Source organism: Anguilla rostrata, chromosome 4 (assembly GCF_018555375.3).
Source record: "Anguilla rostrata isolate EN2019 chromosome 4, ASM1855537v3, whole genome shotgun sequence".
NCBI classification, from domain to species: domain Eukaryota; kingdom Metazoa; phylum Chordata; class Actinopteri; order Anguilliformes; family Anguillidae; genus Anguilla; species Anguilla rostrata.
This window is the reverse complement of record NC_057936.1, coordinates 66,749,868-66,774,958: the sequence shown is the minus strand read 5'-3', so window position 1 is coordinate 66,774,958 and position 25,091 is coordinate 66,749,868. Positions and strand designations below refer to the sequence as shown.

At 48.8% G+C, this 25,091-nt stretch overlaps 1 protein-coding gene across 1 annotated transcript in view; it reads right to left on the bottom strand.

Annotated features, from left to right (window-relative positions):
- Window positions 1-25,091, bottom strand: part of LOC135254179 (cadherin-24-like) — a 53,388-nt gene that overhangs the window by 11,148 nt on the left and 17,149 nt on the right. Inside the window, exons 2-6 of the mRNA XM_064334161.1 lie at window positions 22,629-23,804; window positions 12,693-12,987; window positions 8,608-8,727; window positions 8,337-8,504; window positions 2,035-2,216 (exon numbers count right to left, since the gene is read on the bottom strand). Of these exons, the coding sequence (XP_064190231.1) occupies window positions 2,035-2,216; window positions 8,337-8,504; window positions 8,608-8,727; window positions 12,693-12,987; window positions 22,629-23,618 (1,755 nt within the window). The 5' untranslated portion in view covers window positions 23,619-23,804. The remainder of the gene's footprint in view (window positions 1-2,034; window positions 2,217-8,336; window positions 8,505-8,607; window positions 8,728-12,692; window positions 12,988-22,628; window positions 23,805-25,091) is intronic.

The following is a 25,091-nucleotide window of genomic DNA, read 5'->3' as shown; positions in this document are numbered from 1 at the left end:
AGCTGGCTCTTGCAGACTGTTCCCCACAGACATGGCAGGACTGAAACTCCTGTTTCGACAACGAACGGCTGCACGAGCTCAGCTGACGTGTGTTTGCACACTTAATGAAAGGAAACACTAATTTCTCAAACACACCCACTACTATGTTACTGTGTTATATACAATCTAAGAATATTTATTAGCCCTTTAATGTGTGATTGGAATGCTCAGAACATTCCAATGCTGGTGTAAAAGTCACGAGAGGCGACGGAAAGCGATGGAGTTCTAGAACCCTGATTTAGAATTCTGAAAACCATTCCAAAAAAACCTGCTCTTCAAAGGCTTGAGGGTTATTATTACTGTGACTTTTTTTCTCCGTTTCCATGTTTCCTTTCTCTCCTCCAACAAGCTTTGGCAAGACAACTGTACAATTTTGTTATGTGAAAAAAAAGCATATTGCATTGAACTGAAATGAGAGAAGGTGAGAGAGAAAGAGAAAGAGAGAGAGAGAGAGACAAGGTGAAAAATGACAGAATGTAAACACGTGGAGAAGAAGGGGAGAGGTGTAGATTAGGGTGAATAAAACTCACAGAAATGATAAAATGAAGGAGTGAGAGAGAGATAGAGCGAGAGCCATCGATCAGCGGCTCCCATTAGAGAGAGAAGACCTGTCACTTACACTGTGAGCACACACTCATCACTCTCTCCCTCCTTCCCCCTCTCCCTCCCTCTCCCTCTCAGGATGTACACTCCATCACCCCTCTGCATGCCACCTGTCACTGAGGCAGCACTCATTTCTCTCTTTCTCTCACCATCTCCACTCATCATGTGTGTGTGTGTGTGTGTGCGCGTGTGTGCAGGGGGACAGTAGTGTAGCTGCAATGTCACAGACGGTCTGTAGGGGGGCAGTAGTGTGGCTGTACTGCAGCTTGGCCTACTTGTCCCCCCTGGGACAGACTGTCTCATTAATCAGCTGGTGAAAACAGGCCCACAATGACACCTGCTCTTCCTGGACGGATAAATGAGTGTGACACCAGCAGGACAGCAGCCAACCCTACCCACACAGTGACACCTGGTGGCCAAATAGGGAAGCTGCCAGTATTACCACACTCCTTGAGACTGCAACTCACAGAGCATAGCTCAACTCAAACACACTTTCATTTACAGGCGTGTACCATTCATACATTCTGCCCTAATGTTCCCAAACAGGGGGCATCACCTGCTTTTACATCTCCAAGCACCTGCTCCACTCCTATAGGATTACGTAGCAAAAAAAACTAACTGCTAAAAGTAAAACCCAACTGACAAAAGCCAACTGACAAACCCAACTGATAAAACCCAACTGACAAAAGCCAACTGACAAACCCAACTGCTAAAACCCAACTGAAACTCAGCGGGCCAGTGAAACGTGCTGAACACGGTGAGTAACTGTGTTGAACACGGTGGATAACTGTGTAGGTGCTAAATACTTGCGTGCCTGTCTTAGTCTTTGTGTAGGTGTAACAGGGCGCAGCTCGAAAGCGTGCTCCTAATTTTCCGCTTTGTTTATTTTAATTCTATGAAATAATGGGGGGGCAGGGAGGGGGGGGGGCATATTTCAATTTTCCATTAGTTGCGCGTGAACTGTCTCAGCATAAAATCCTGTGTCTCCACCAGGTAAGACACGACAGGCTGTTATGCTGCTCCAGTACAGACCACAAATCCCAGCATGCATCTGCCTCTCTGGTCTGAATGGCTGAGAGAACATATGTTTAGGCACACATCGTGCACACACAACTAGATTCACATACATGAACGAAGAGTGTGAGCGACAAACTTTGATGAAGTGTATTCGTGTATTATCCATTGTATATTAGTATACATATACATGTGTGTGTATTAGGATGTGTGTGTGTGTGTGTATTAGCATACAAGTGTGTCTCTATTAGGATATGTGTGAGTATTAGTATGCCTGTATGTGTGTGTGTGTGTGTGTGTGTGTGTGTGAGTGTGTGTGTGCCTGCGTTTGTCTGCGTGTGGGTCCTCCTTTCTCTCTCTCCCTCTCTTCTCTCCCACCTTGTTCAGTGTGATGATAGCCTCTTGGTTCAGTCCGGTGATGTTGAAGGTGTCCCCCACGTCGCCCTCCAGGATGGTATATTCCAGCTTGGCATTGTCCCCCAGATCTGCATCTGTTGCCGAGAGACGTCCAACCTCTGCCCCCGGCACGGCCAGCTCAGACAGAGAGAAGGACCACGCGCCTGAGAGGGAAGCAAAGCACCACAACACGGAGAAACTCAACACTTCATTCATTACTGTCTCTTACACCAGAGTTACTCTCTCTAACACCAGAGTTACTCTCTCTAACACCAGAGTTACTCTCTCTTACACCAGAGTTACTCTCTCTAACACCAGAGTTACTCTCTCTAAAATCAGTTACTCTGAAAAATGACCGAATCCATGCCTATGTGTTTCTTTCAGCTAGAATGTGTGTGTATTTGCATGTATTTATGTGTATGCCTGTCTCTCTCATGGCCTAAATATATATGAATTACTATTATCACTTACTCATAACAAACACAGTATGAAAAGAAATTATATCTGAAGAAAATCATGTTTTCAACGTACAAAAATGCCAGGTTACATTACTTAAAATAATGTAGGAAACATTGGGCAGCATTGCTTTGGAGAACTGCTTGTTTTATTTGTGTGAGCTAAGATAGCCAATATTGTTGCTTGTAAATTGGCATAATTTTGATATCAATTCTTTTAATGGCAGGCCTAGTTTGAATTAATGACTTATAGACAGTGCTTTATGTGTATGAGTAACGTTTAGCATTTTTGTACGTTTAAAACGTGTTGTCCTACAGATTTGAATTACCACAAAGATGGTTAAATTCACTCCTTTCAATTACAGAAAACAGTTGGAGAGAGCAGAAAACAGTTGGAGAGAGCAGTTTATAACAGAAAACAAACAGTTTTTCATCAGCAGCAGAATGATTTCAGGTGAAGAGCACGAGGGCTGAGCTTCATCACTAAACACAATCAAGTAAAAAGAAATGAAGCACTAAATACTCACTTAAATCTGCTTGCTTGTCAATTATGCGGAAACATGCTAAACCACTTCCAGGATGGCTTATCAAATTAAGGTCTTTAGATCTGAACTTCCTGGTCTGCATAAGACAAAACTCAAAATCCACATACTGCTCTCGAGCCAGTTCCAAACCTTTGCCAATTCCAATTCAATTTTTCCATAGGAGACGATATATTTTCCTGGTGTTAATAATTGATATAATTCATAGAGCAGACAAGGACCCCACATCTGCTCAGTGTCTACCCCAGCCAGAGAGTCTTTTCTGAACGTGTTTACATGGAACCTCTTTATCACACAAACGGCTGCCATTTCCACTGAATTATTCACAACGCCCCGACAAACATCTCCAAAGCAGCAGGGCTCAAATACATGGGGTCCTGTTCAATGTGGCACACAACATGTAACTACACTGTGTGTGTGTGTGTGTGTGCGTGCGTGGGTGTGTGCGTGTGTGTGTGTGTGCGTGCATGCGTGCGTGTGTGTGTGTGTGCGTGCGTGTGCGTGTGCGTGTGCGTGTATGTGTGTGTGTGCGTGTGCGTGTATGTGAATGAGAGTGTGTATGTGTGCATGTGAGTGACAGTGTTTGTATGTGAGAGTGTGTATGTGTGAAATAGTACTTGTGACCTTAGCATGACCTTGACCTAAAGTGAAAAAAAAGAAGAAAAATCCTGAAAATTGAACCAGAAACTCTGGATCACGTCCCTACCAGACAAAAAAAGCTTCCTTCCATGAGTTTATTTGCAAACAAAATAAAATCCAGCAAGTGTCCAAATTCATATATTTAAGGTCAAAAATAAACATGCGAGCTATAAAATTTTATTTGCATACTTATCACTTCAAGACAGAAATGGCGGGTCATTCTTACTGTTCACATATTTTTTATGTTGATGCTTATAAAATAAAAAATCAGTGTAAAAAATAATAGTGTTGCCAACAATATATTTGAGAGAGAAATAGATTTATGCAAAAATATTCTGCACCCAGGTTACTCTGCCAATCAGACACGCAGGAGTCCAGCTCACTGCCTGCATTCAAACTCAGAAACTGCAGAAAAATATCCCACAAATGAACCAAGGAAGGTGTGTGAAAATGAGGAGAGAGAAGGAGAAAAGGAGGACAGAGAGAGAGAGAGAGAGAGAGAGAGAGGAGGAGTGAGTTATCTTTGTTCCCTTCCCAGTGCAGGGCTGTCCGTTTGTTTTTGGACTGGAATATAAAACCTGAAGGGCTGGAGGGATCATTTAAAAAAAAAAAAAAAGAAAAAAAGGAAAAGAAGAAGCTGTCTAGCGGGGGGGGGGGGGGTCTGGGACGGACGCGGTCAGAATGCAATCAGCGTGCGCGGGAAGGGGGGGGCTGCTGTGGCGACGGCTTCCTTCAGCCTGTGATATCGGGGGGGGGGGCGGGGGGGCTGCCGTGGCGACGGCTTCCTTCAGCCTGTGATATCGGGGGGGGGGGGGGGGGGGGCCTTGGGGGACGCGGTAGAGGACAGAACGGGCCGCTGTATTCTCATTGGCTGACTGGAGAGAAGCGAACCAGACTAAAGAGTGGCTGACACAACTGAGACTCCGCCTCTTTTTATATTTTTATATATAAATCCACGATTAAACGAATTGCGCTATACGGCAGCAAAGTGTGGGGTCCGCTTACAAAGCAGGACTTGGCAAATCGGGATAAACGCCCAACTGAAACCCTGCATGCAGAGTTCTGTAAAAACATCCTCCATGTGCAGACAGACACACCAAAGAATGCCCGCAGGACAGAATTAGGCCAATATCCACCACTACTCATTAACATCCAAAAACAGCCAATAAGTTCTGAAATGGCGAGAGCTGAGCCCAGAGAAGAGCCAGCTGGTCCTGAGGCCCAGTTCACTAACCCCTTCTAACACCATCCAGCCTCAGGACAACCCCGTGCCAAACAGTCACATCAGAATCAACCAAACCATAACACAGCAAAAACAAATTGACATTACCTATCGGGAAACTCAACAAAAAATCTTAAAAAATTGGCGTGTTATTTGGCTCTAAACCAAGAATACATTGTGGCAGACTATCTGACCACAGAGAAAAACCACAAGCTAAGGTAAACACTGACGAAGTACAGACTCAGTGAGCACAGCCTGGCGATAGAGACAGGTCGACACAGGCAGACCTGGCTGCCCAGGGAGGAGAGGCTGTGTTCCCACATAGAGTAGGTAGAGACAGCTGCATTTCCTCAATAATTGTGATAAATACAGAAAAATGTGTATGTGTGTGTGTGTTTGTGTGAGCAAGAGCAGTGTGAGTATAAGGATGGATGGTGTGTGTGTGTATGTGTGTGTGTGTGTGTGTGTACGTGTGTGTGTGTGTGTACGTGTGTGTGTGTGTGTGTGTCTGTGTGTGTGTGTGTGTGTGTGTGTGTACGTGTGTGTGTGTGTGTGTGTACGTGTGTGTGTGTGTGTGTGTGCGTGTGTGTCAGAACTGCCTAATGGAAAGGTGATTTGGGGATGCTTGCTGGGTGGTTTGAGCTGTGCTGGGATTGCAGATTGAGTTTAAACACCTGTGGTGCTACAAGATCGATCTGAACCTTAAATATCCTCTGAACACTGCGGTTTCAGCTGTTTCCCAACACCCACCATGGCCCCAAACCTCTCCCAAGCCCCGCCCCCAACCTCTCCCAAGCGCCGCCCCAAACCTCTCCCAAGTGCCGCCCCAAACCTCTCCCAAGCCCTGCCCTCAACCTCTTACAAGCCCGCCCCAAACCTCTCCCAAGCCCGCCCCAATCTCTTACAAGCCCCGCCCAACCTCTCCCAAGCCATGCCCCAACCTCTCCCAAGCCCCGCCCCCAACCTCTCCCAAGCCCCACCCCAACCTCTCCAAGCCCTGCCCCAACCTCTTACAAGCCCCGCCCCAAACCTCTCCCAAGCCCCGCCCCAATCTCTTACAAGCCCCGCCCCAACCTCTCCCAAGCCATGCCCCAACCTCTCCCAAGCCCCGCCCCAACCTCTCCCAAGCCCCACCCCAACCTCTCCCAAGCCCCGCCCCCAACCTCTCCCAAGCCCGCCCCAACCTCTCCCAAGCCCCACCCCAACCTCTCCCAAGCCCTGCCCCAACCTCTCCCAAGCCCCACCCCAACCTCTCCCAAGCCCCACCCTCAACCTCTCCAAAGCCCCACCCCATGCTGTGGGATGGAGGGAGAAGGAGACGGGAGGAGAGGTGGAGGAGGAAAGAAAGGAGGAGATGAAGCGCAAAGAGAGGAGGACGTGGGAGAAAAAGAAGCGAATGGCCGGTGCTCACGCTGCCCCCTAGAGGAAGCAGGAAGCACAGCGGTGTGGGTTAGGGTTTGGGATAGGCTCTCTGACAGCTCAGACGCCTGAGGCCAGAGTTTCAGACGCAGGGAGGATGTTTAATGCACGCAGGGTCATTACAGCTTCGAGTGCAGGCACAGCCAAGCGTTCTCTCACAGTCGTGTCAACGTTGTAGGAATATTGCACTGACTCATTTATCCAGCGGAGAGCGACCACAAGATTCGCAGCACGTACGTGCCTCTGCTCAACCAATAGGAGATGCCCAGACTCAGTTAGCAAGGAGGTGATTGGCTGAAACACCTTTAACCTTGTTTGCCTTTCGCGATCTCTGTCTAAATGCACAGAATCGGATGTGCCCCACATTTAGAACCATGTGACAGTGTAACTGCAGGAACAAAGAGCCAGTAGTCACTCTCTATTCCACCCTCTACTGCACACATACACACACATATGCACACACACACACACACACACACACACACAAACACACACATACACACGCATACACACACACATTAAAGGAAAAATTACTGCCTTTATCATCCTCTCTCCCTCTGCACCCCCTCTCTCTCTCTCTTCCTCTCTGCCATTCCCTTTCTCTCACTTTCCTCTTACTTGTGAAGGACAAATTAGGTACTGTCCCAGGAAAGATTATTCTCCCTCTCTATGTCTTTCTCTGTCTGTCTTTCCTCCTCTCCCTTTCTCTCTCAGTGGAAATAAATTAGTAATATTTATGATCAAAGATTGCAGATCACTCCTCTTATCTCTCTCTCCCTCTCTCTCTCTCTCCCTCTCTCTCACACACTGAGACAATGATCAGTACCTGTTCCTGTCTGCCTGAGTAATCGTCTGTCAGCCGTTCTGCTTGGTTTGAACTACAGAGAAGGGAGCTAGGCATTGCCAAACCAGAGTCCGGGCTCCAAACCACTCACACCCTGCCAGTCCTGGCCTTCCAAAAGCGATACAGCTTTGTTTTCAGACCCCAAAACCGCAGTTTCACCTCATCTGACCACAGAAACCTCCACTTACTGCATCTGTTGCAGATTCAATTTAGTATTTTAGATTTTTTTTTAACTACTGACCAATTTCAAATCTTTCATGTATATATATATATATATACATATATACACACATATATAATAACAATAATTATTATTATTTTAATTGAATTGAAATAACATGTGAGGAGAGATTCCTGTCAGGTATCAGTCCCCCTCGCCCGACGTCCTGGTTCAGTCTCTCAGAGGAAATGGAGGCGTGGCGTTCAGGATCAAAGCAGCTGCAGATCTGTCATCTCGGCCCGCGGCTGTCTGAGAGAGCCGTCCTGGTAGAGCAGCGTACCGCCATCAGGCGAAACTCCGCCCGCCAGACGCATCCCCCCACGGTGCGGAGCAGTGCGGGGTGTAACTGACCCCCCCCCCGCGTGCGTGCCAGGGGGAGGTGGGGAGACAGGGCAGGTACCTCACCTGGTCCTCACCTGGGCCCTTTACATAACCAGGTGGGCTGGCTGAGAACTCTCATTTGCAGCAAAGCCCCGGGGAACCGAAGTGCACAGGCCCAGGGGACAGAACAGCGGCAGAAGACACTGTAGTTCTCAATCACAGCAGAGCAAACCTATCGGCTATTTTCAGTGGACTCCCTGGACTACTGTTCCCATGATGCACCTTGCCTTGTTGACAGAGCTCCTTGGAGAGTGAGGCTGAGATAAGCCTGCTAATAGAAAAGGTCCCATTTCACAACAGTCCTAGACTTAGTGTATACTAGAGACTTAGTGTACACTAGACACTTAGTGTATGCTAAGGACTTAATGTATACTAGAGACTTAGTGTACACTAGAGACTTACAGTATACTAGTCACTTAGTGTATACTAGAGAGCTGTATCATTCCTGACATGCACTGGAATACACACACACACACACACACACACACACATAGACACACACAGGCACAGACACACACACACGCACACACACACACACACTCTCAGCAGTGGAAACACTGACTCTGGGTGAAGCGAGGTGGGTTGTCGTTGACGTCGCTCAGTCGGATGGTGACGGTGGTCGTCCCTGACAGCCCCCCCAGATGGCCCCCCATGTCCTTGGCCTGCAGGACCACAAGGTGCTGATCCTGGGTCTCCCGGTCCATGTCTGGCACCGCCGTCCGCACAATCCCTAACACAATAACACAAACACACAGTAAAACCATACGGCATACACGCACGCACACACACACACACACACACACACACACACGAGCGCACACACACACACACACCTGTCTGAGGATCAACAGAGAAGTACTCTTGGCCCTGGACCAGTGTGTACACCAGCCTGGCACTGTTCCCATAGGTAGGGTCATCTGCGTCTGTCGCTGTCACCTGGATTATAGATGTGCCTGAGAGAGAGCGAGAGCGAGAGAGGAAGAAGAGGGAGAGAAAGAGCAGAAGAGGAAGGAGAGGGAGAGAGTGAGGAAGGAGAGAGAAAATTGATAAGCCGCAGTCTGCATTGACATGCCCACGACCTGGTCCTGATCCCTCCAAGCAGAAGAACAGGCTGCAGCAGGGCTAGCCTGGCTCTGCCAGAGCAGTGCTGTCAGACGTGGGCCCCGGCAGCTGTATCTGGAGCAGTGCTGTCAGACGTGGGCCCCGGCAGCTGTATCTGGAGCAGTGCTGTCAGACGTGGGCCCCGGCAGCTGTATCTGGAGCAGTGCTGTCAGACCTGGGCCCCGGCAGCTGTATCTGGATGAGGCCAATGTTACAGGCCTCAAGGGGGAAAAATGTGTATCTCAGAGGACCAGGAGCCCCTGCAGGTCTGGGACCTGATCTTTTGGCTGCAAAAGAGATTTAAAAGGACCTCAATATGTGCAGAATGGAAAATCATGTGGAGCTGCTCTTTATTCAACCCCAATAAAGATTTGCCTGAAAATATATGGTAGTACACTCCAGCCCAAACTCCTGAATCTCAGTGAAATATAAGGCTCACTCTTAACCAGCAAACCATAGCCAGAAAACATTATTTCCATGCACAGTACACAGAAGCATGTGTAGATACAACAGTGTGGTGACAGCTTGCATATAATTTATAAGCACAAGCAAAGGGTCCCCTCAAATCACCCTGCTCAAAGGGACCGGAAGATTGGCTACGTAAATCAAAGAGAAAACTAAAATTGAAAGTTCCCATCTGGAGTTTAGTAAACAAAAATAAAATAAAATGCTGAAACTCCCCAAGCAAAGTGTGTAGAAGCACATCAGGCCATTTGCCCCTAACTTCTGATCTCATGTGACAGAGGCAGACCAGCATGATTCTGGAGATCAGCCGGGGAATCATTTTTGCGACACAAAAAAAAGGTATTCCTGTTTTTCTGGTTTTTGCAAACCGGCTCTTCTAAAGGATTAAATTCTGGTTCTCCGATTACTTCTGGAAAATGTCCATTGTGACATGCTATATTGCAGCCTGTCTATAAGTACAGCAATAAAAAAAAAAATCAAGACTGATTGATTGATTGATTGATTGACACAGACTGAGCCACACATAGGGAGGAAGAGCAGGGAGCAGCAGTTTGGCCACACAGTGCTAAAACTCTCTGCGCAAGTGTAAACAAAATAAATAAAAACAAATGAACCTCCAGAATGGGACAGGATTGATCAGACAGCCACGCGGTGAAATAAAGCAAGACGTCAGAGACGTGACTGTGGGCCTGCAGGGGGATTAACTCTCCAGCTCAATATTACGACCGAGTGAACGATTCCTGAGGAAGATCGATGAAGCAAATGCTCACGAGTGCCAGAGTTACTAAGCCTTAGCCAAAGAGTAAAATATGGACAAACCACCATCATTCAATGCACTGCCTGTCCATATTTACACAGCTGGCATTTAAAGCACAGTCTGTTAGAGAGCTGTTGGCTGCCTCATTCTGTAAAAGAGCCACAGTCTGGTACCTGTTAAGGCTCTGTTCCAGTGTGTGGATGGGCCTCATGGTCTGGTATCTGTTAAGGCTCTGTTCCAGTGTGTGGATGGGCCCCATGGTCTGGTATCTGTTAAGGCTCTGTTCCAGTGTGTGGATGGGCCTCATGGTCTGGTATCTGTTAAGGCTCAGTTCCAGTGTGTGGATGGGCCCCATGGTCTGGTATCTGAGAGGACAGCATGTTTGTCAGCGCTCTTGCACACTGACAGCAAGGCTGCAACTGTGTGTGCTGTGGGTGAACATGACTGAGGAACCCGAACTGGGGGCGTGGGGGCGGCACGATGTCATCAAATCACGGTTTTTTTTTTAGCCCAATGCGAATAACCACCATCATGGGGCGTACAGGTGATCTTTCGTGTTGTGTTCCTTTACTCATACCTGACGCGGCAGTGAACAACCAAACATCAGAGGCCGTGTGAAATTCTTCCAGAAAAAAAATTTAAAAATCTCTGGGTGTTGATACTGCAAAAAAAAAAAACCCTTAGTCTGGACAAATGTATCTCCCTGCCTGCTTTCAAGATCTCTATCACTGACATTCTAACGGACAGCTGCGTGCGTCGTACCCTCATAACTAACATGGCCGTTATCTCTGACTTTAAATGATCCTGCTAATAACAATTTTTTTCCTCCCATTATTAGAGACGATTCCCCCATGGTCTGATGACATTCCGCGGTGTTATTTGTTTTGTTGCTTGTACCTGCCCACCTGTTTGTTTTTGTGCGGTACCCCCACCCCCCCCCCCCCCCCACCCCCCATTCTAGAGGTTTCCCTCTTGTCAGGCCGCCCTCGTAAAAAAGTGACCGGTCTGGTTAAATAAAAGTGAAATAAAATAAACAAATAAGCAGCAAGGTCATATAGCTCCTAAGTGATCACGTGATCTGTCTTTCCAATCACGTGGAAGCTGCAAGGCCTTGCTGCTGATTGGCTGTCTCGTCAGCTCCTGATAGATATGTTGACGTGTTGTTCTTTCTCAGAAGCGCTTCACAAGGCCTCTGATGTTTGGCTGCAGGTCTGATTAAAGGAAAAAGGATGAAAGCTCCCTATATGCTCCATGGCGGTGGGTATTCTTATCATGCTAAAAAAAAACCACCCCCAAAAAAATGTGATTTGATACATCGTTCAGCCGTACCTCTCAGTTGCAACCCCCCCCCCCCCCGGTTCTCTAACCCTTACACTACCCTGGCACTACGTCTGACTCCCACTGCCACCCGCCCTCCCCCCGCCACCACCTTGCGTCCTGCAAGCACTACGTCCTCAAACAGATGACACACTTTCTCTTCTTCAAAGAAACCCTGGTTTTCATTCAAAAGATAGAGATTGTAGTGAAAATCAACACAGTTAAAAAAATAAAAAACAACTACATTTCCCAGGGGCACCCCCTGGCTGCTTGGCGGAAAAGGGGATTTGTGGGAGCAGCTGTTGCTGTTTTTGACATCAAAGAGCTGACAGTGTCATAGAGGGAGGGAGCGAAAGAGAGAGAGAGGGAAAGTGATAGAGGATGGAGACAAGCAGACAGCACGAAAGAGAGAGGAAAAAAAGAGAAGAGAGGAGAGATGCAGGAGGAGAGAGTGAAAGAGAGGTAGAGAGGTGGAGGGGGCTGCTTCTCGCAGGGCAGACCCAGGGAGGGGGGCTCAGGGGCATTAATTTGAGCGCAGAGTCAGGGTTATTTCTGACACCACCTACACAAGAAAACAAAAAGAAAAAAAGTTCTGTTTAAGAAAACAAATACAAAAGCTGAGTAGGAGGTCGCCTTCTCAAAGTGGGGTTCGAAGGAAAAAAGCACTATTCATGATGTGTGTGTGTGTGTGAGTGTGTGTGCGTGTGTGTGTGTGTGTGTGTGTGAGTGTGTGTGTGTGTGTGCGTGTGTGAGTGTGTGTGTGAGTGTGTGTGTGTGTGTGTGAGTGTGTGTGTGTGCGTGTGTGAGTGTGTGTGTGAGTGTGTGAGTGTGTGTGTGTGTGTGTGAGTGTGTGTGCGGGGGGTGGTAAAAAATCATATTACCAAAGGGGGATCTAACCAAAGAACCTGATGGGAACCTGAAGTGGTGTAGCTGGGGCTCTCACACACACACACACACACACACACACACACACACACACACACACACACATATATATTTAGTTAGCTTGGTAGCCTTGGCGCAACCCCATTCCAGCAGATCTACCATCCTGTGGGTTTTCATTTCAACTCTAATTAGACACACCTGACGTCACTAATTAGCAGCTCAACAAGCTTTCTACCTGTGGAATGAGGTGCTTTATTAGGGTTAGAATTAAAGCCTACAGGACGGTAGACCTGCAGGAACAGGGTTGGCTTCCACGGCCTCAGATTGACCCGACCCCCACAGAATCAGCAGTGTGGTTCATTATAACCCCGAGCACCTCCCCTCCTGCAGTACCGATGTTGGCCATCTCGGGCACGGTGGCGCTGTAGGGCCCGTCCTCGAACAGGGGAGGGTTGTCGTTGATGTCCTGCACCCGGATGATGAACTGGGACGAGGGCTCCAGGGCGCGGTCCGTCTGGCGGTCGGTCGCCGTGGCGATCAGCCGGTACTCGTCCTTCTCCTCGCGGTCCAGCGGCTTGGTCACGTGGATGTTGCCGGTCTTCTCGTCGATCACGAACACGGACCCCGCCCCTTCCCCGCGGAGGACGTACTTGGTGCGCCCGTCGCCCCGGTCCATGTCCGTGTGCAGCTGGGGAGAGAGAGGGGGAGAGAGAGAGAGGGAAATAGAGGGATATAAAGAGGGAAAGAGGCAGAGAGAGGAAGAGATTTATTTTTATTTTTATTATTATTATTGTTGTTTCCATTTTCATTTGTGTGGTGTTTATGTCATTTAGATATTCTGTAGAGAGACAGACAGACACACACACACTCTCTCTCACACACACACACACACACATACACACTCTCTCACACACACACACACACACATACACACTCTCTCTCACACACACACACTCTCTCACACACACACACTGATGTCTCTCCCCTCCCGCGCAGGTGGTCGGGGATGTGGACACCTCTCTCCTGCGGGTACACACAGACACACACACTCTCTCTCACACACACTCTCACACACACACACACACACACACACGCACGCAGGTGGTTTAGGAGGACAGGCCGGGGGGATGCTGTGCTACATGCACGCAGCGCTGCACTCGGGCAGCTGAGGGAGGTCAGGTGTGTTTAGAGGCTAATTTGCGATGCACCTGTAATGAGCCGAGCGGACCCCGCAAAACACGAGCCGGACGGCGGTGTGAGAATGTCAGAGCCCGAGGAAAGCCCCGGGGGGGAGCGGGGGAGCACTGGGGGGGGCACAGGGGGGCTACGCCGCTTTCCCTCCTCCTCTCAGGCCTCAGCATCGCCGGCTAAATCTCTATTCAGCGAAGAGGAATATTTGGTTTTTTGACGAGCACAACAGGACCCTGACCCAGGGCGTGGCTTTACCCTGCATGAAGCGCCCCTGCAACGCGCTCCAGCTGTTCTCCTCCTCTTTCACAAAATCACTTTCATCGTTTTTTCTTCTTGTCGTGTCAGCTCAGGCCCCACGTGACTGTGACCCCCCGTCAGGGCGCAGAGAGCCCGTTCTCCAGCGTAAGGGCCCAGGGCTTGTTTGATTGGCTTTGGCTCGCGGTCTTTCGCGCTGCCGCACGATTGCTCCGCTGCGTCTCGCTCCAGGTTTCAGTTTCCTCCTCTCCGTTTCCTCCTCTCTGTTTCCTCCTCTCAGTTTCCTCCTCTCTGTTTCCTCCCCTCAGTTTCCTCCTCTCAGTTTCCTCCCCTCCGTTTCCTCCTCTCAGTTTCCTCCTCTCTGTTTCCTCCTCTCAGTTTCCTCCTCTCAGTTTCCTCCTCTCTGTTTCCTCCTCTCTGTTTCCTCCTCCTGTTTCCTCCTCTCTGTTTCCTCCCCTCAGTTTCCTCCTCTCCGTTTCCTCCTCTCAGTTTCCTCCTCTCTGTTTCCTCCTCTCTGTTTCCTCCTCCTGTTTCCTCCTCTCTGTTTCCTCCTCCTGTTTCCTCCTCTCTGTTTCCTCCTCTCCGTTTCCTCCTCTCTGTTTCCTCCCCTCAGTTTCCTCCTCTCAGTTTCCTCCTCTCAGTTTCCTCCTCTCTGTTTCCTCCTCTCTGTTTCCTCCTCTCCGTTTCCTCCTCTCTGTTTCCTCCCCTCAGTTTCCTCCTCTCTGTTTCCTCCTCCTGTTTCCTCCTCTCTGTTTCCTCCTCTCCGTTTCCTCCTCTCTGTTTCCTCCCCTCAGTTTCCTCCTCTCCGTTTCCTCCTCTCTGTTTCCTCCTCTCCGTTTCCTCCTCTCTGTTTCCTCCTCTCCGTTTCCTCCTCTCTGTTTCCTCCATTATGCTCAGGTTCGGGCTCTGACAGACATTCCCTGTGTGGCCTACAGGGTGGAGTGCGGCTCGAGTGGGAGCGCCACATGCTGCCGCCCCCCCTGCTGTGCGCCAGGGTACTCTTCTGAAGCTCCCCTCCCCCCCTCTGCACCCCCATAAAAAATCAAAGCGAGACAAATCCCTGAACATCCGCCATCATTTTGTCTCTCAAATTAGAGTGCTGCTCTCTTTCTGTGAGACTTTCTCACCTGTGATTGTAGTGCCTGGTTTTAACACTTATGCTTTCAGTATCACATGATGTATATTAATGCTTCATGTTTCATATTAATCAATGCTGCATGCTCCATATTAGTGATGCATGCTCCATATTAATCAATGCTGCATGCTCCATATTAGTGATGCATGCTCCATATTAGTGATGCATGCTCCATATTAATCAATGCTGCATGCTCCATATTAGTGATGCATGCTCCATATTAATCAATGCTGCATGCTCCATATTAGTGATGCATGCTCCATATTAATCAATGCTGCATGCTCCATATTAGTGATGCATGCTCCATATTAATCAATGCTGCATGCTCCATATTAGTGATGCATGCTCCATATTAGTGATGCATGCTCCATATTAATAACATATCAGACAGGATCTGAGACTTGCAATCCTGAATAAAGACCAAGCGATATGTAATCTAATAACCTGTCCTCAATCACCAAGGGGAAACTAGCGATTAAGCGATTAGTGTGGCAGCCCTTCCCTCTGATGAACGAGAGCGTGAAATCATTTTCCATGTTATAATCACGAGTCATCGCAGCGGGACAAAGGCGTGAAGCAATAACTGTGAGTAATAACTGCTCAAAAAGTGTAAAGTTACACTTGCTATGAGGTTATGAAGTCATAATATGTGTGTCCAGCCAGGGAGAAGCCCTAGGCTTGCAGGCTGATCACAGACTGACTGGTCTGTCAGCTGATCACAGGGATGACGAGTGGATCACAGAAAGTCTAATGTCAGCGGTGGTCAGCCGATCAGTCAAAAAGCAGGCTACTATTTTTAGGGGGGTTTTATATCATTTTGCCACAAAATAATTCAGTCTCTTCAGAATGTTAACTTAGAACTCGAATGTGTTCAATCAAGTTCTATGAGACACAATAGAAAGGTATCACAATAAATAAGTTTCAAGGCAAATTTGCAACTTTGTCATAAATATGTATTATTTCTGTCTGTTGCATACGTGTATCAATGTTGTTATGAAAGGTGCGATACCAAAATTACTGAAATGTTCTGGGAACTGTAATCCATTTATTTTGTAAATGAAACGGATGCATGCTGGGAACTGTAATAATATTGCACCTGTTACTAATGCCTGCTGGGAGTTGTAGTCATATTGTACCTGTTACCAATGGCTGCTGGGAGTTGTATTCATTTTGCACCTGTTACTGATGCCTGCTGGGAGTTGTAGTCCTATCGCACCTGTTACCGATGCCTGCTGGGAGTTGTATTCATGTTGTACACCGGGGCAGCAGGATATCATAACGGTTTCGTAATCAGGCTTATAACTCAAGAATGCGGGTTCAACATACACAAGGACCTGCTGCCACCGTACCTTTGAGCAAAGTACCAGCAGGCAAAGTTCACTTTCCGTGTTTTTAAAACATTATTTCAGTTTCAGTGTTGCTTTCAATTTTCCTAGACAGTTCTTGCGAGCAATGGAGGTCATTTCAGATCCTGAAGTTTCTGATGACCAGCTGGTGCGTAAGGGATACAGCACTGGGGCCTTCAGAGGCCTGTGGTCTAAAGGAACTACACCTGGACTCACTCCAAAGCGGCCTGTTCGCCGGCTGGCTGTCACAAAATCCTGTTCACATGTAAAATATCCTTCACTGCGCATAAAATCTGTCTGGGCCAACCAAATGTGCACACTTAAAGCTGACACCCAGAAAGTGAAATACCCCTTTAATCCGTGTGCTGCTGTAAAAATGCCCATCTGTACACCCATCTTAGGTGAAAAAACGAAATCTGTGCAAGTTGCTTCGGACAAGAGCATCTGGAACGCCTAAATGCTGAAATGTAACATAATGTCATGTCGTGTAATGTTAATGATGCCTGCTGGGAGTTGTAGTCTTACCTTAAATGTTATGGGTGCCTGCTGCGTTATAAATTATTACAGCCATTACTATGGGTCATAAAGCGACTTAAATTTGGAGGGGAGAGAAAGGGGGAACTGTGAAGGCTACCTGAAGCAGGGAGCGGTGGCAGAGATGAATGTGAAAGATCAGAGTTAATCATTCTGCAAACAGAATAAAAAGTTCGCACTGCAGGAACATTGTACGTTCACCTTGTTTGAGCGCACCTGGGCCTAACTAATTATGCTAACAGCACCACTGTTCAGGCGCTAGGAAGAGGGATGAGGAGATAGAGGGGGAGAGGAAGAGTTGAGAGGGAAGGGACAGAGAGAGATAGAGAAAGAGAGATAGAGGTAGAGAGAGATAGAGAAAGAGAGATAGAGGGAGAGATAGAGAGAGAGAGAGAGAGGACAGAGGAGGATGACAGATAGAGGGAGTAGAGGACAAGGGATAGAGAAGAGAAGATAGAGCGAGAGAGAGAGAGAGGGAGAGGGACAGAGAGAGACAGAGAGAGTGAGAGATAGAGGGAGAGGGACAGAGAGAGATAGAGAGAGATAGAGGGAGAGAGAGAGAGAGGGAGAGAGAGAGAGTGAGAGAGAGAGGGAGAGAGAGAGAGATAGAGGGAAGAGGAGAGAGAGAGAGAGGATGAGAGAGAAGAGAGAGGAGAGAGAGGAGAGAGAGGAGAGGAGAGGAAGAGAGAGAAGAGAGAGAGAGATAGAGGGAGAGGAGAGAGAGAGAGAGAGGGAGAGAGAGAGAGAGAGATAGATGAGTGAGCCGGAGAGGGGTCTCCTTCGTGTGAGACCCTGCTGATCTTATGCTATCGGCTGCCGGTCATTATTCAGCCGGAATATTAGACGTTATTATGACCCGTGAAACATTTCACACTCCATTGTCACCAGCGCACAAAACCACAAAACACACTGCACGGGAGGACCAGCCAGGTGGGGTCCTGCCGCAGAAACGGCCATTTTGATTCCCGTCCCCACCAAACATGGAATGAAGGGAGGGCTGGTCCTGGGTGAATCTGCTGTTCCTTTCATCGGCTGATGAAAGCTGCTATTATCTGACTTCACATGGCAGTACCACAGCTTTTACCGGGGGGGCTGTATATTTGATGGGGGGAGCAGCTGATACAGGGGGGTGGGGAGGAACACAGCTTTTAGTGGGGGGTGGGGGGCTGGTCGGCTGGTGAGGTTGGGAAGGCAGTTTTTACAGAGGGGGAGGGGAAGGCAGCTTTAACAGTGGGAGGCGGGTGGGATGGCTGTGAGGGGGGGAGGCCAGAAGCAGAAGCAAGCTTGTTGCCCGTATGTGTGCCAGCATGTGGCCACTGGGGCAGTTCTGTAGGGGAGGGGGAAGAGGGAAGGAGCAGGGGGTGGGGGGCAGGGGTGGGGGGGCTCACTGGCATTAAACTGGTGCCCAGGAGCACAACACGCGTGTGCGTGTGCGTGTGCGTGTGTGTATGTGTGGTGTATGGTGTAGTGTGGTGTGATGTTGCATGGGTTTGTGGTGTTTATGGGTTGTGGTGGTGGTTGTGTGTGGTTAGTGTGTGGTATGTGTGTTGTGTGTTGTGTGTTTGTGGTGTTGTGCTGCATGTGTGTTGGAGGTACTCAAGAACTGTTAGTGGCCAGGCACCTGAACAACAAGCTTTGTTGGGGGGGAGAGAGAGAGAGAGAGAGAGAGCGAAAGGAGGGGGGTTGTGCAAGATAATAATAATAATAATAATAACGTTTACTTGTACATTGAAACATTTTAATTGAATAGCCCATTTGAATGAATCTAAAAACTGTATAAATACAATATATGTGTAAAAAACTGTAAAATTTTAGGTTTATCCAATGTCCAATGAAGTTTTTTTCCCAGTGGAAAATCACAGCTGGTAATACGTCAGTAACAAGCAGCCGCGATGCAGGAAGAACTGTGTATTAATTAGTCACGCATGCGCTGCTGCATATATTATTATTATTTTCCTGTTGGAATTCTGAGGTCTCCTATCAGCGATGCGTGGCTGCGTTTGTAAAACTGCTGCAGATGCAGGCTTTCGCCTTCCGGGCCGAACTTCACATTTCACAGCCCTCTCATCATAGTTTAAGCTTTGCATTAAGCCCTGGCTTCTGTCAGGCTTTTTGAGTGCTTGAGTTTTTTTCTTTTTTAAATTTATCTTTTTAAAATGGCAGGTAAATTCACAGCAGCCATTCTGAGTGAAGAGATCTGAGGCGGAAAAGCTGAAGAAAAGAGAGGGGAGGGAAGTAAAGAGAAAATTATAAGAGAAAATCAATGAATCTAAATCAAAATTCTGAATAGTGTTTGAAAACCCAAAGATGATTATTTTCTCGTTTCGATAATCCTTCCAAAGAAATCAAAGCAATGAATGGGCTGCTTGCCCCGAACACCAGGAGCCTCCTCATAACTTTCCCAAAAAGAAATCTGCTGGATTTCTTAAAAAAAGAAATCATTACTGCCTGCATTGGCACCCTTGCTGTTATTTATGTCATTGTTGGAATACAATAGCTTTTTTTTGTGTCTTTTTTGTCAACACTTCGCTTTATAATACATCTAGTTGTTAGTTTTTGTTCACTACATCAAACTAATTTAATGCCTTAGGCCAGTCTGTTCCTGTTTCTACTTATTTGGTCTGCTGTTGTGTGTAATGACGTGCGCTCATGCTGAATTCTGACACAGTGTGACCCCCCCCCCCCTTATTTCCGCCTGCGTTGCTTTTGTTTTAATCGAACCTGAAATGAGCGGCAGTGAACCGGACAGGGTTAACGAGTGCTGAGTTGCACCTGCGTCAAGTTACAGCCCGAGCTGTGCTCTCTGTAATGGCAGTCAGGTGAGCGTCACGTGCACAGCGTTCAGCTGTGATGTTACTTGATTTAACGCATATTGCTTTGTGTATCACACAGCTTCCAGACCTCGTGGTCGTCTGTGCAGGTTCCCACGTGTCTGTATTACTCATCATTCACACGCACACACACACACACACATATGCACACGCACACACACACGCACACGCACACACCCACACACATACACACACGCACGCACATGCACCCAGACACGCACACACACACAGATAGATACACACACACACACACACACCCCCACACGCACAGGTTTTCTATGCCTAAAAATACTAATAACTTGGCACATGGTGCCTCTACTCTCAAAATGACGGCACTATGCGTCATCAATAGAAAAAAAAGAAAGAAAAACTAGGTTGATTCAAATAAGCAGGACAACACATCAAACAACAGCATACTCAGATGCGTATTCATGTTAGATCTCCAAGTTGCATCCTTGAAAGATTAAAGCCCGGAGTATGAGTCTTAGGTTATGATTATACTTGAGATCCAAAACCCACCAGAGGGTTCTAGTCAGTATAAGGCCTAATGCCAAAAGGATGCTTGCATCCACTTCAGTCCTAAAGGGTTTATAAAGGTTAGGAGCAGTCAGCACTGGAGAGCTATAAATGAATCTTTGTCCACCATTTGCCAGGGGGATACAGCCAATCACCACTCTCTGCTGGGAAAGAAACAGCCAATCGCCACCCTCTGCCATGGAGAAACAGCCAATTATCACAGTCTACTATGTTCTGAAGCTGGGCTGAAGGCCTCTCGTCAGTAAGTGGAGCCATCTGATTGGAGGAAGCGTATTGATTGACATAATTTAGGCAAATTCCTTACAGAATTTTTAAGTCTTCCTTGGTTGTGCGTTATTAATGCTTGACGTAGACATGGAGAAGCAAACCTGAATCAAAGCAAGTTCCTGTGCACAACAAGCAATAAGGACATCCAATCAAATGAAGCCAAACACAACTGGTGACATCACAATCACAGATCAGTCTCTCGTCCTATTGGTCCATTCTTTGTTGTGTGGTCATGTTAGTGCAGCGCTATGGTTCATATACACCCCCCCCCCCACCCCCCTGCCCCCCCATCCCACCCAGTATTCATCAGCTTCCTTCCTTCATTTTATCATTGGAGAATCTGGCCTTTTTCTGCAACCCCAATTTGAGTTTTTCTACCTATTTGGAATGTTCAATTATACTTCCAAATCCGTCCACCATTTAACACGGCGGAATGCACCGTCTTACCGCTGGTCTCCGTGGAAATGCAAAATTCTCCCTCTTTCGTTTTGTTTTGCACTTGCATGTTTACGTGCGTCTGTTCCCCGTGAATGATGTATAGCGTCGTATTAAAGGCGAATATATTTGTTTGTCGCAGTCCCTCCCAGATTCAGTGAGATTAATGTGAAAAACACACAAACGTGATGAGAAAGGTCAAAACGGCTGATACGTGGTGATGCTTCTGTGCCACAGCAGAGAGAGGGAGAGAGGGAGAGAGGGAGAGAGAAAGAGAGAGAGAGGGGGAGAGAGAGAGAGAGGGAGCGAGGAAGAGGGAGAGAGGGAGAGAGAGAGAGAGAGAGAGAGGGAGAGGGAGAGAGAAAGAGAGAGAGAGGGGAGAGAGAGAGAGAGAGAGAGGGAGAGAAAAAGAGAGAGAGGGAGAGAGAGGAAGAGAGGGGGAGGAGGGGGAGAGGGAGAGAGAAAGAGAGAGAGAGAGGGAGAGAGAGAGAGGGGGAGGCGGGGGTTGTGTGCTGCTTGTGGGAGATTTTGACTGCCTCCACTCTTTGTTTGGGGATTATTTCTCATTTCTCCAAGACGTTCTCACAGAGCGCAACGTCTTTAGCTCTGTTTAACCAGAACATGGGAAACATTTTGGAAACAACAACCCAAAAATATCTACATTTATCTCCTTTAATCAAAGCCATTTTAACTGCTTCATCAAAGCAGCGTTAATGGTCCTACCTCCAGACGTGAGGTTTGCTGCTAATTTTGGAAGAAACAGGGAAAGCGAACGTATGTCAGTGTGAGGAGGGAAAGTGCCTCTTCTGCTTTCAGTTCGTTTGGAAACAGGACGCACACACCGGGGCTCCTTCATTTCTCTCTCTGATTTGGAAGGTTACCTTCAGTTCCAGCCATAAATTACATTACATTTGGCAGCCGCTTTCATCCAAAGTAAGGAACAATAAGTGCATATCAAAAGGACACTGTACAATACTCATTTTGTAACACTTATCCATAGCCATGAGCACATCAAGTCCAGTTCACACAGTACGGATAGGCTAGTTCAGAGAGTACAGTGAGCTACAACATCAAGATAACGATACAAGTGCAATATAAGTGCTGAATGGAGATACAAGTGTAATGTGACAGTACTACAGGAACAAAGCAGATTCAAGTGATAATCCTACATTAGTCCAGGTACAGCCTGAAGGAATGCGTCTTCAGACCATGGGGGAAGATGGGCAATGACCGGGTACATACTACAGGCTCTACAGGCCTTGAATGCAATATGACTTTCACAACAAGGCACAGCGAACTACAGGAGAGTTTAGTGCACAGTGAACTGGAGTTTGACACAGTGAAGAAGAGGAGTTTAGATGAACTGCATGAGGTTTGACATGAACTCTGAGAGTTTGAAGTGATGAGAGTTTAGAACGTGATACAGGAGAGTTGTGTACATGAGAGTGTTGCAGTGTGGAGAGTTGTGAAGTGTGGGTTAGATGCTAGGAGAGGTTTAGATGAATACAGGAGAGTTAGCACAGTGTGGAGTTAGTGAGTGAATAAGGAGAGTTTGACAGTGACTGAGAGTTAGTGTGGAGAGTTTGAACGTGATCAGAGAGTTTGTGGTGATTAGTGAGAGTTTGACAAGTGATGGAGAGTTTGTGAATCTGAGAGTTAGAAGTGTGGGGAGTTAGTGTGAGTGTTGTGTGAGAAGTGTGTGTGTGGTGTGTGTGTGGAGAGGTGTGTGTGTGTGTATGTGTGTGAGAGAGTGTGTGTGTGTGAGAGAGTGTGTGTGTGTGAGAGAGTGTGTTCTTACCCTGCCTATGAGGACAGGTTCTGGGCCGCTGTACTCCTCGATCACAAAGAACTGGTTCCAGATCCAGCTGCGCCTGCTCCTGCTCCGGGTCTCCTCCCCTTCCTGGCCCCGCCCTTCCCCCGCCTCCTGGAACACCAGGCCCCGCCCCCTGGCCCCGCCCCCAGGCCCCCCCGGCTCCATGTTCGGTCCCGGCTGTAGCTTCAGGAAGTGGCCGGCCCGAGCCGTCGCCTCGCTGCGGGGGGCAGTTTCGGGCCCCCCCTTCCCCCCGGGTCCCAGGACTGGGCCCCCGCTGACGTCCCGGTGGGTGGGGGCGCCCCGACCCGAGTCCGGATCTTTCTCTGGGCCGGGGCCCGAGAGCGCGGTTTGAGGGTCCGGATCCAGTCCCCGCTGCGCAGACCCAGCTCTGCCCCTCGCCCCGCCCCTCGCCCCGCCCTCTGCCCCGCCCGGACTCAGCCTCGCTCCCAGTTTGGCGGGTTTGTTGGGTCGGCGGGTTTGGTCCAGGGTGAGGACGGACGGGTCCGGTCGGAGTCCGGCCTTGAGCATGGTTCTGGTGAAGCGGGTCTGGTTAAAATGGGGGCAGTCCTGCCTGCAGCGGACTGGGGGCTGAGCCGCCCGGTCCTGGGCCTCCTGCAGTTTGGGGCTCCCTCCTGCCCCTGGGCCTGGTCCCGCCCTCCCGGGGGCGGGGTGACTGTACCTCCCCCTCAGCTTCAGGCCAGGCTCCCAGCTGCCCGGGGGGGCCCCCTTGTTGCCGAACGCGGGGGCGGAGACCCCGTCCTGGAGCAGTTTCTCCTGGGCGCTGTGGGACAGCTCACTCAGCTCCACCAGTGGGACTCCGTTATCCTCAACGCCCGCGTCCCATTGGTCCGCCCGCCTCCTGTCCTCCCGTATCTGCGTGCGATCTCCCAAGCCCCTCCTCCTCAGAACCTTGGCTCCCCAAAGCCCCTCCCACATGCAGAGGGCGACCAATAGGAGCAGGGCCCTGGCAGGCATGGCGGTGTGATTGGCTTAGCTGGAGGGGACAGGTTTGTTCTCTGGCTGTATGAATCCCGTCCTCCTCTCGTTCTTTCTCTCGTTCTGTTCTTCCCAGCCCTCCATGGCAGTGCGGTCAGGCCGCCTGGGAGCAGCTGTTCATCCTCCCTTATCTGCTGACACCGCCAGACTCCGCCTCCCTCGAACCTGCAGGGACAGATAGTAATAATGAAGCAGTCAGCTCACAGCTGTAATTACACCAGGGGGAGTGCGGGGTGGGGGGGCACAGGGCTGGGGGGGGGGGGGGTGCAAGGTGGGGGGGGGTTCAGAAGAGCAGAGAAAGACCTGAACCTGGGTCAGACAGGGAAAAGACTGGAGGCCACAGCTGAGTCAGACTCAAGCATACAGACAGGCTGACGGTCAGTCACAGTGACAGCTCTGCTGCACAGGCCAGAGAAATGACTCTCAGTTTAAATGCACAAAGAGCAACCACACTATGTACACAAAAATTAAACAGTTCAGCTCAGAAAGAATTCTGTCTTTCCGAGGTGAAGCATTCTGGGATACGCATGCATGAATACAGCAGTTTGTAGTCCTGTGAGTTGGCAGCTTCAGCTTTGGCTCCCATGCATCAAGTCTGGAGCCAGCAGTACATACTCTGGTATTTAATAGCCATTAAGAATGCATCAAAAAACACCAGAATGGCATTAACAACAAACAGCTCCCACCACCATTTCTCATTCGCTGGTCCTGAAAGGCTTTACAGACACAAGGGCGGAGTAATGAAACAGTTTCATTTAGAGTTGGGTCAGAAGTGAGCGATGTGTAGAATCTCCCAAATCACTGTGGATTACAAGAGGTCAAGACTTCTAGACCTCTAGAACTCTAACCGCCCCCCCTCCCTCTCTCTAATGTCAAATAGTGTGAAGTTGATGAATGGGATCTGACAGGGTCTGACCCCCCCCCCCCCCCCATGCTGGTCCAGCTGTGTTGGGCCGGTGTTTCCAAGCTTGCGGTGGCTTAGTTGATTTTGGGTTTTCTTGGCTCACAGTACAGCATGCACACACTGTAGCTTCCATCTCCCCCGTGTGAATGAAGGGGTTTTTAAAGTATAAACAGCATCGTACTCTTTCTTTCTTCATCTCCTTCGCTAGGTATAATCCTCGCCCCCCCCCCCCCCCTAACCTCAGCTGGGGGCTCCCCCTTTGTAGGAAACACCCCTTTAACCGCTGCGTTTAACACACGTGACCTCGAGAGCTGTGAAGCACTTAACGATTTTCTCCAAACTTAATTTTCACACAGGGATCCCTAAGGTACCGCATTTGATCTGGTAAACCTGGCAACCCCCCCCCCTAACGGCAACCGCATCCCTCTCCCTGCAATATGAAAGCTGTAGGTTCACTTCCTGGGTATGGGGGGGGGAGGGGGGGGTCCGTATTCTGTGGGAATGCTGGCAGGGCTCGGAGCGGGTGATTGTCGTTGCCCCCGGCGACA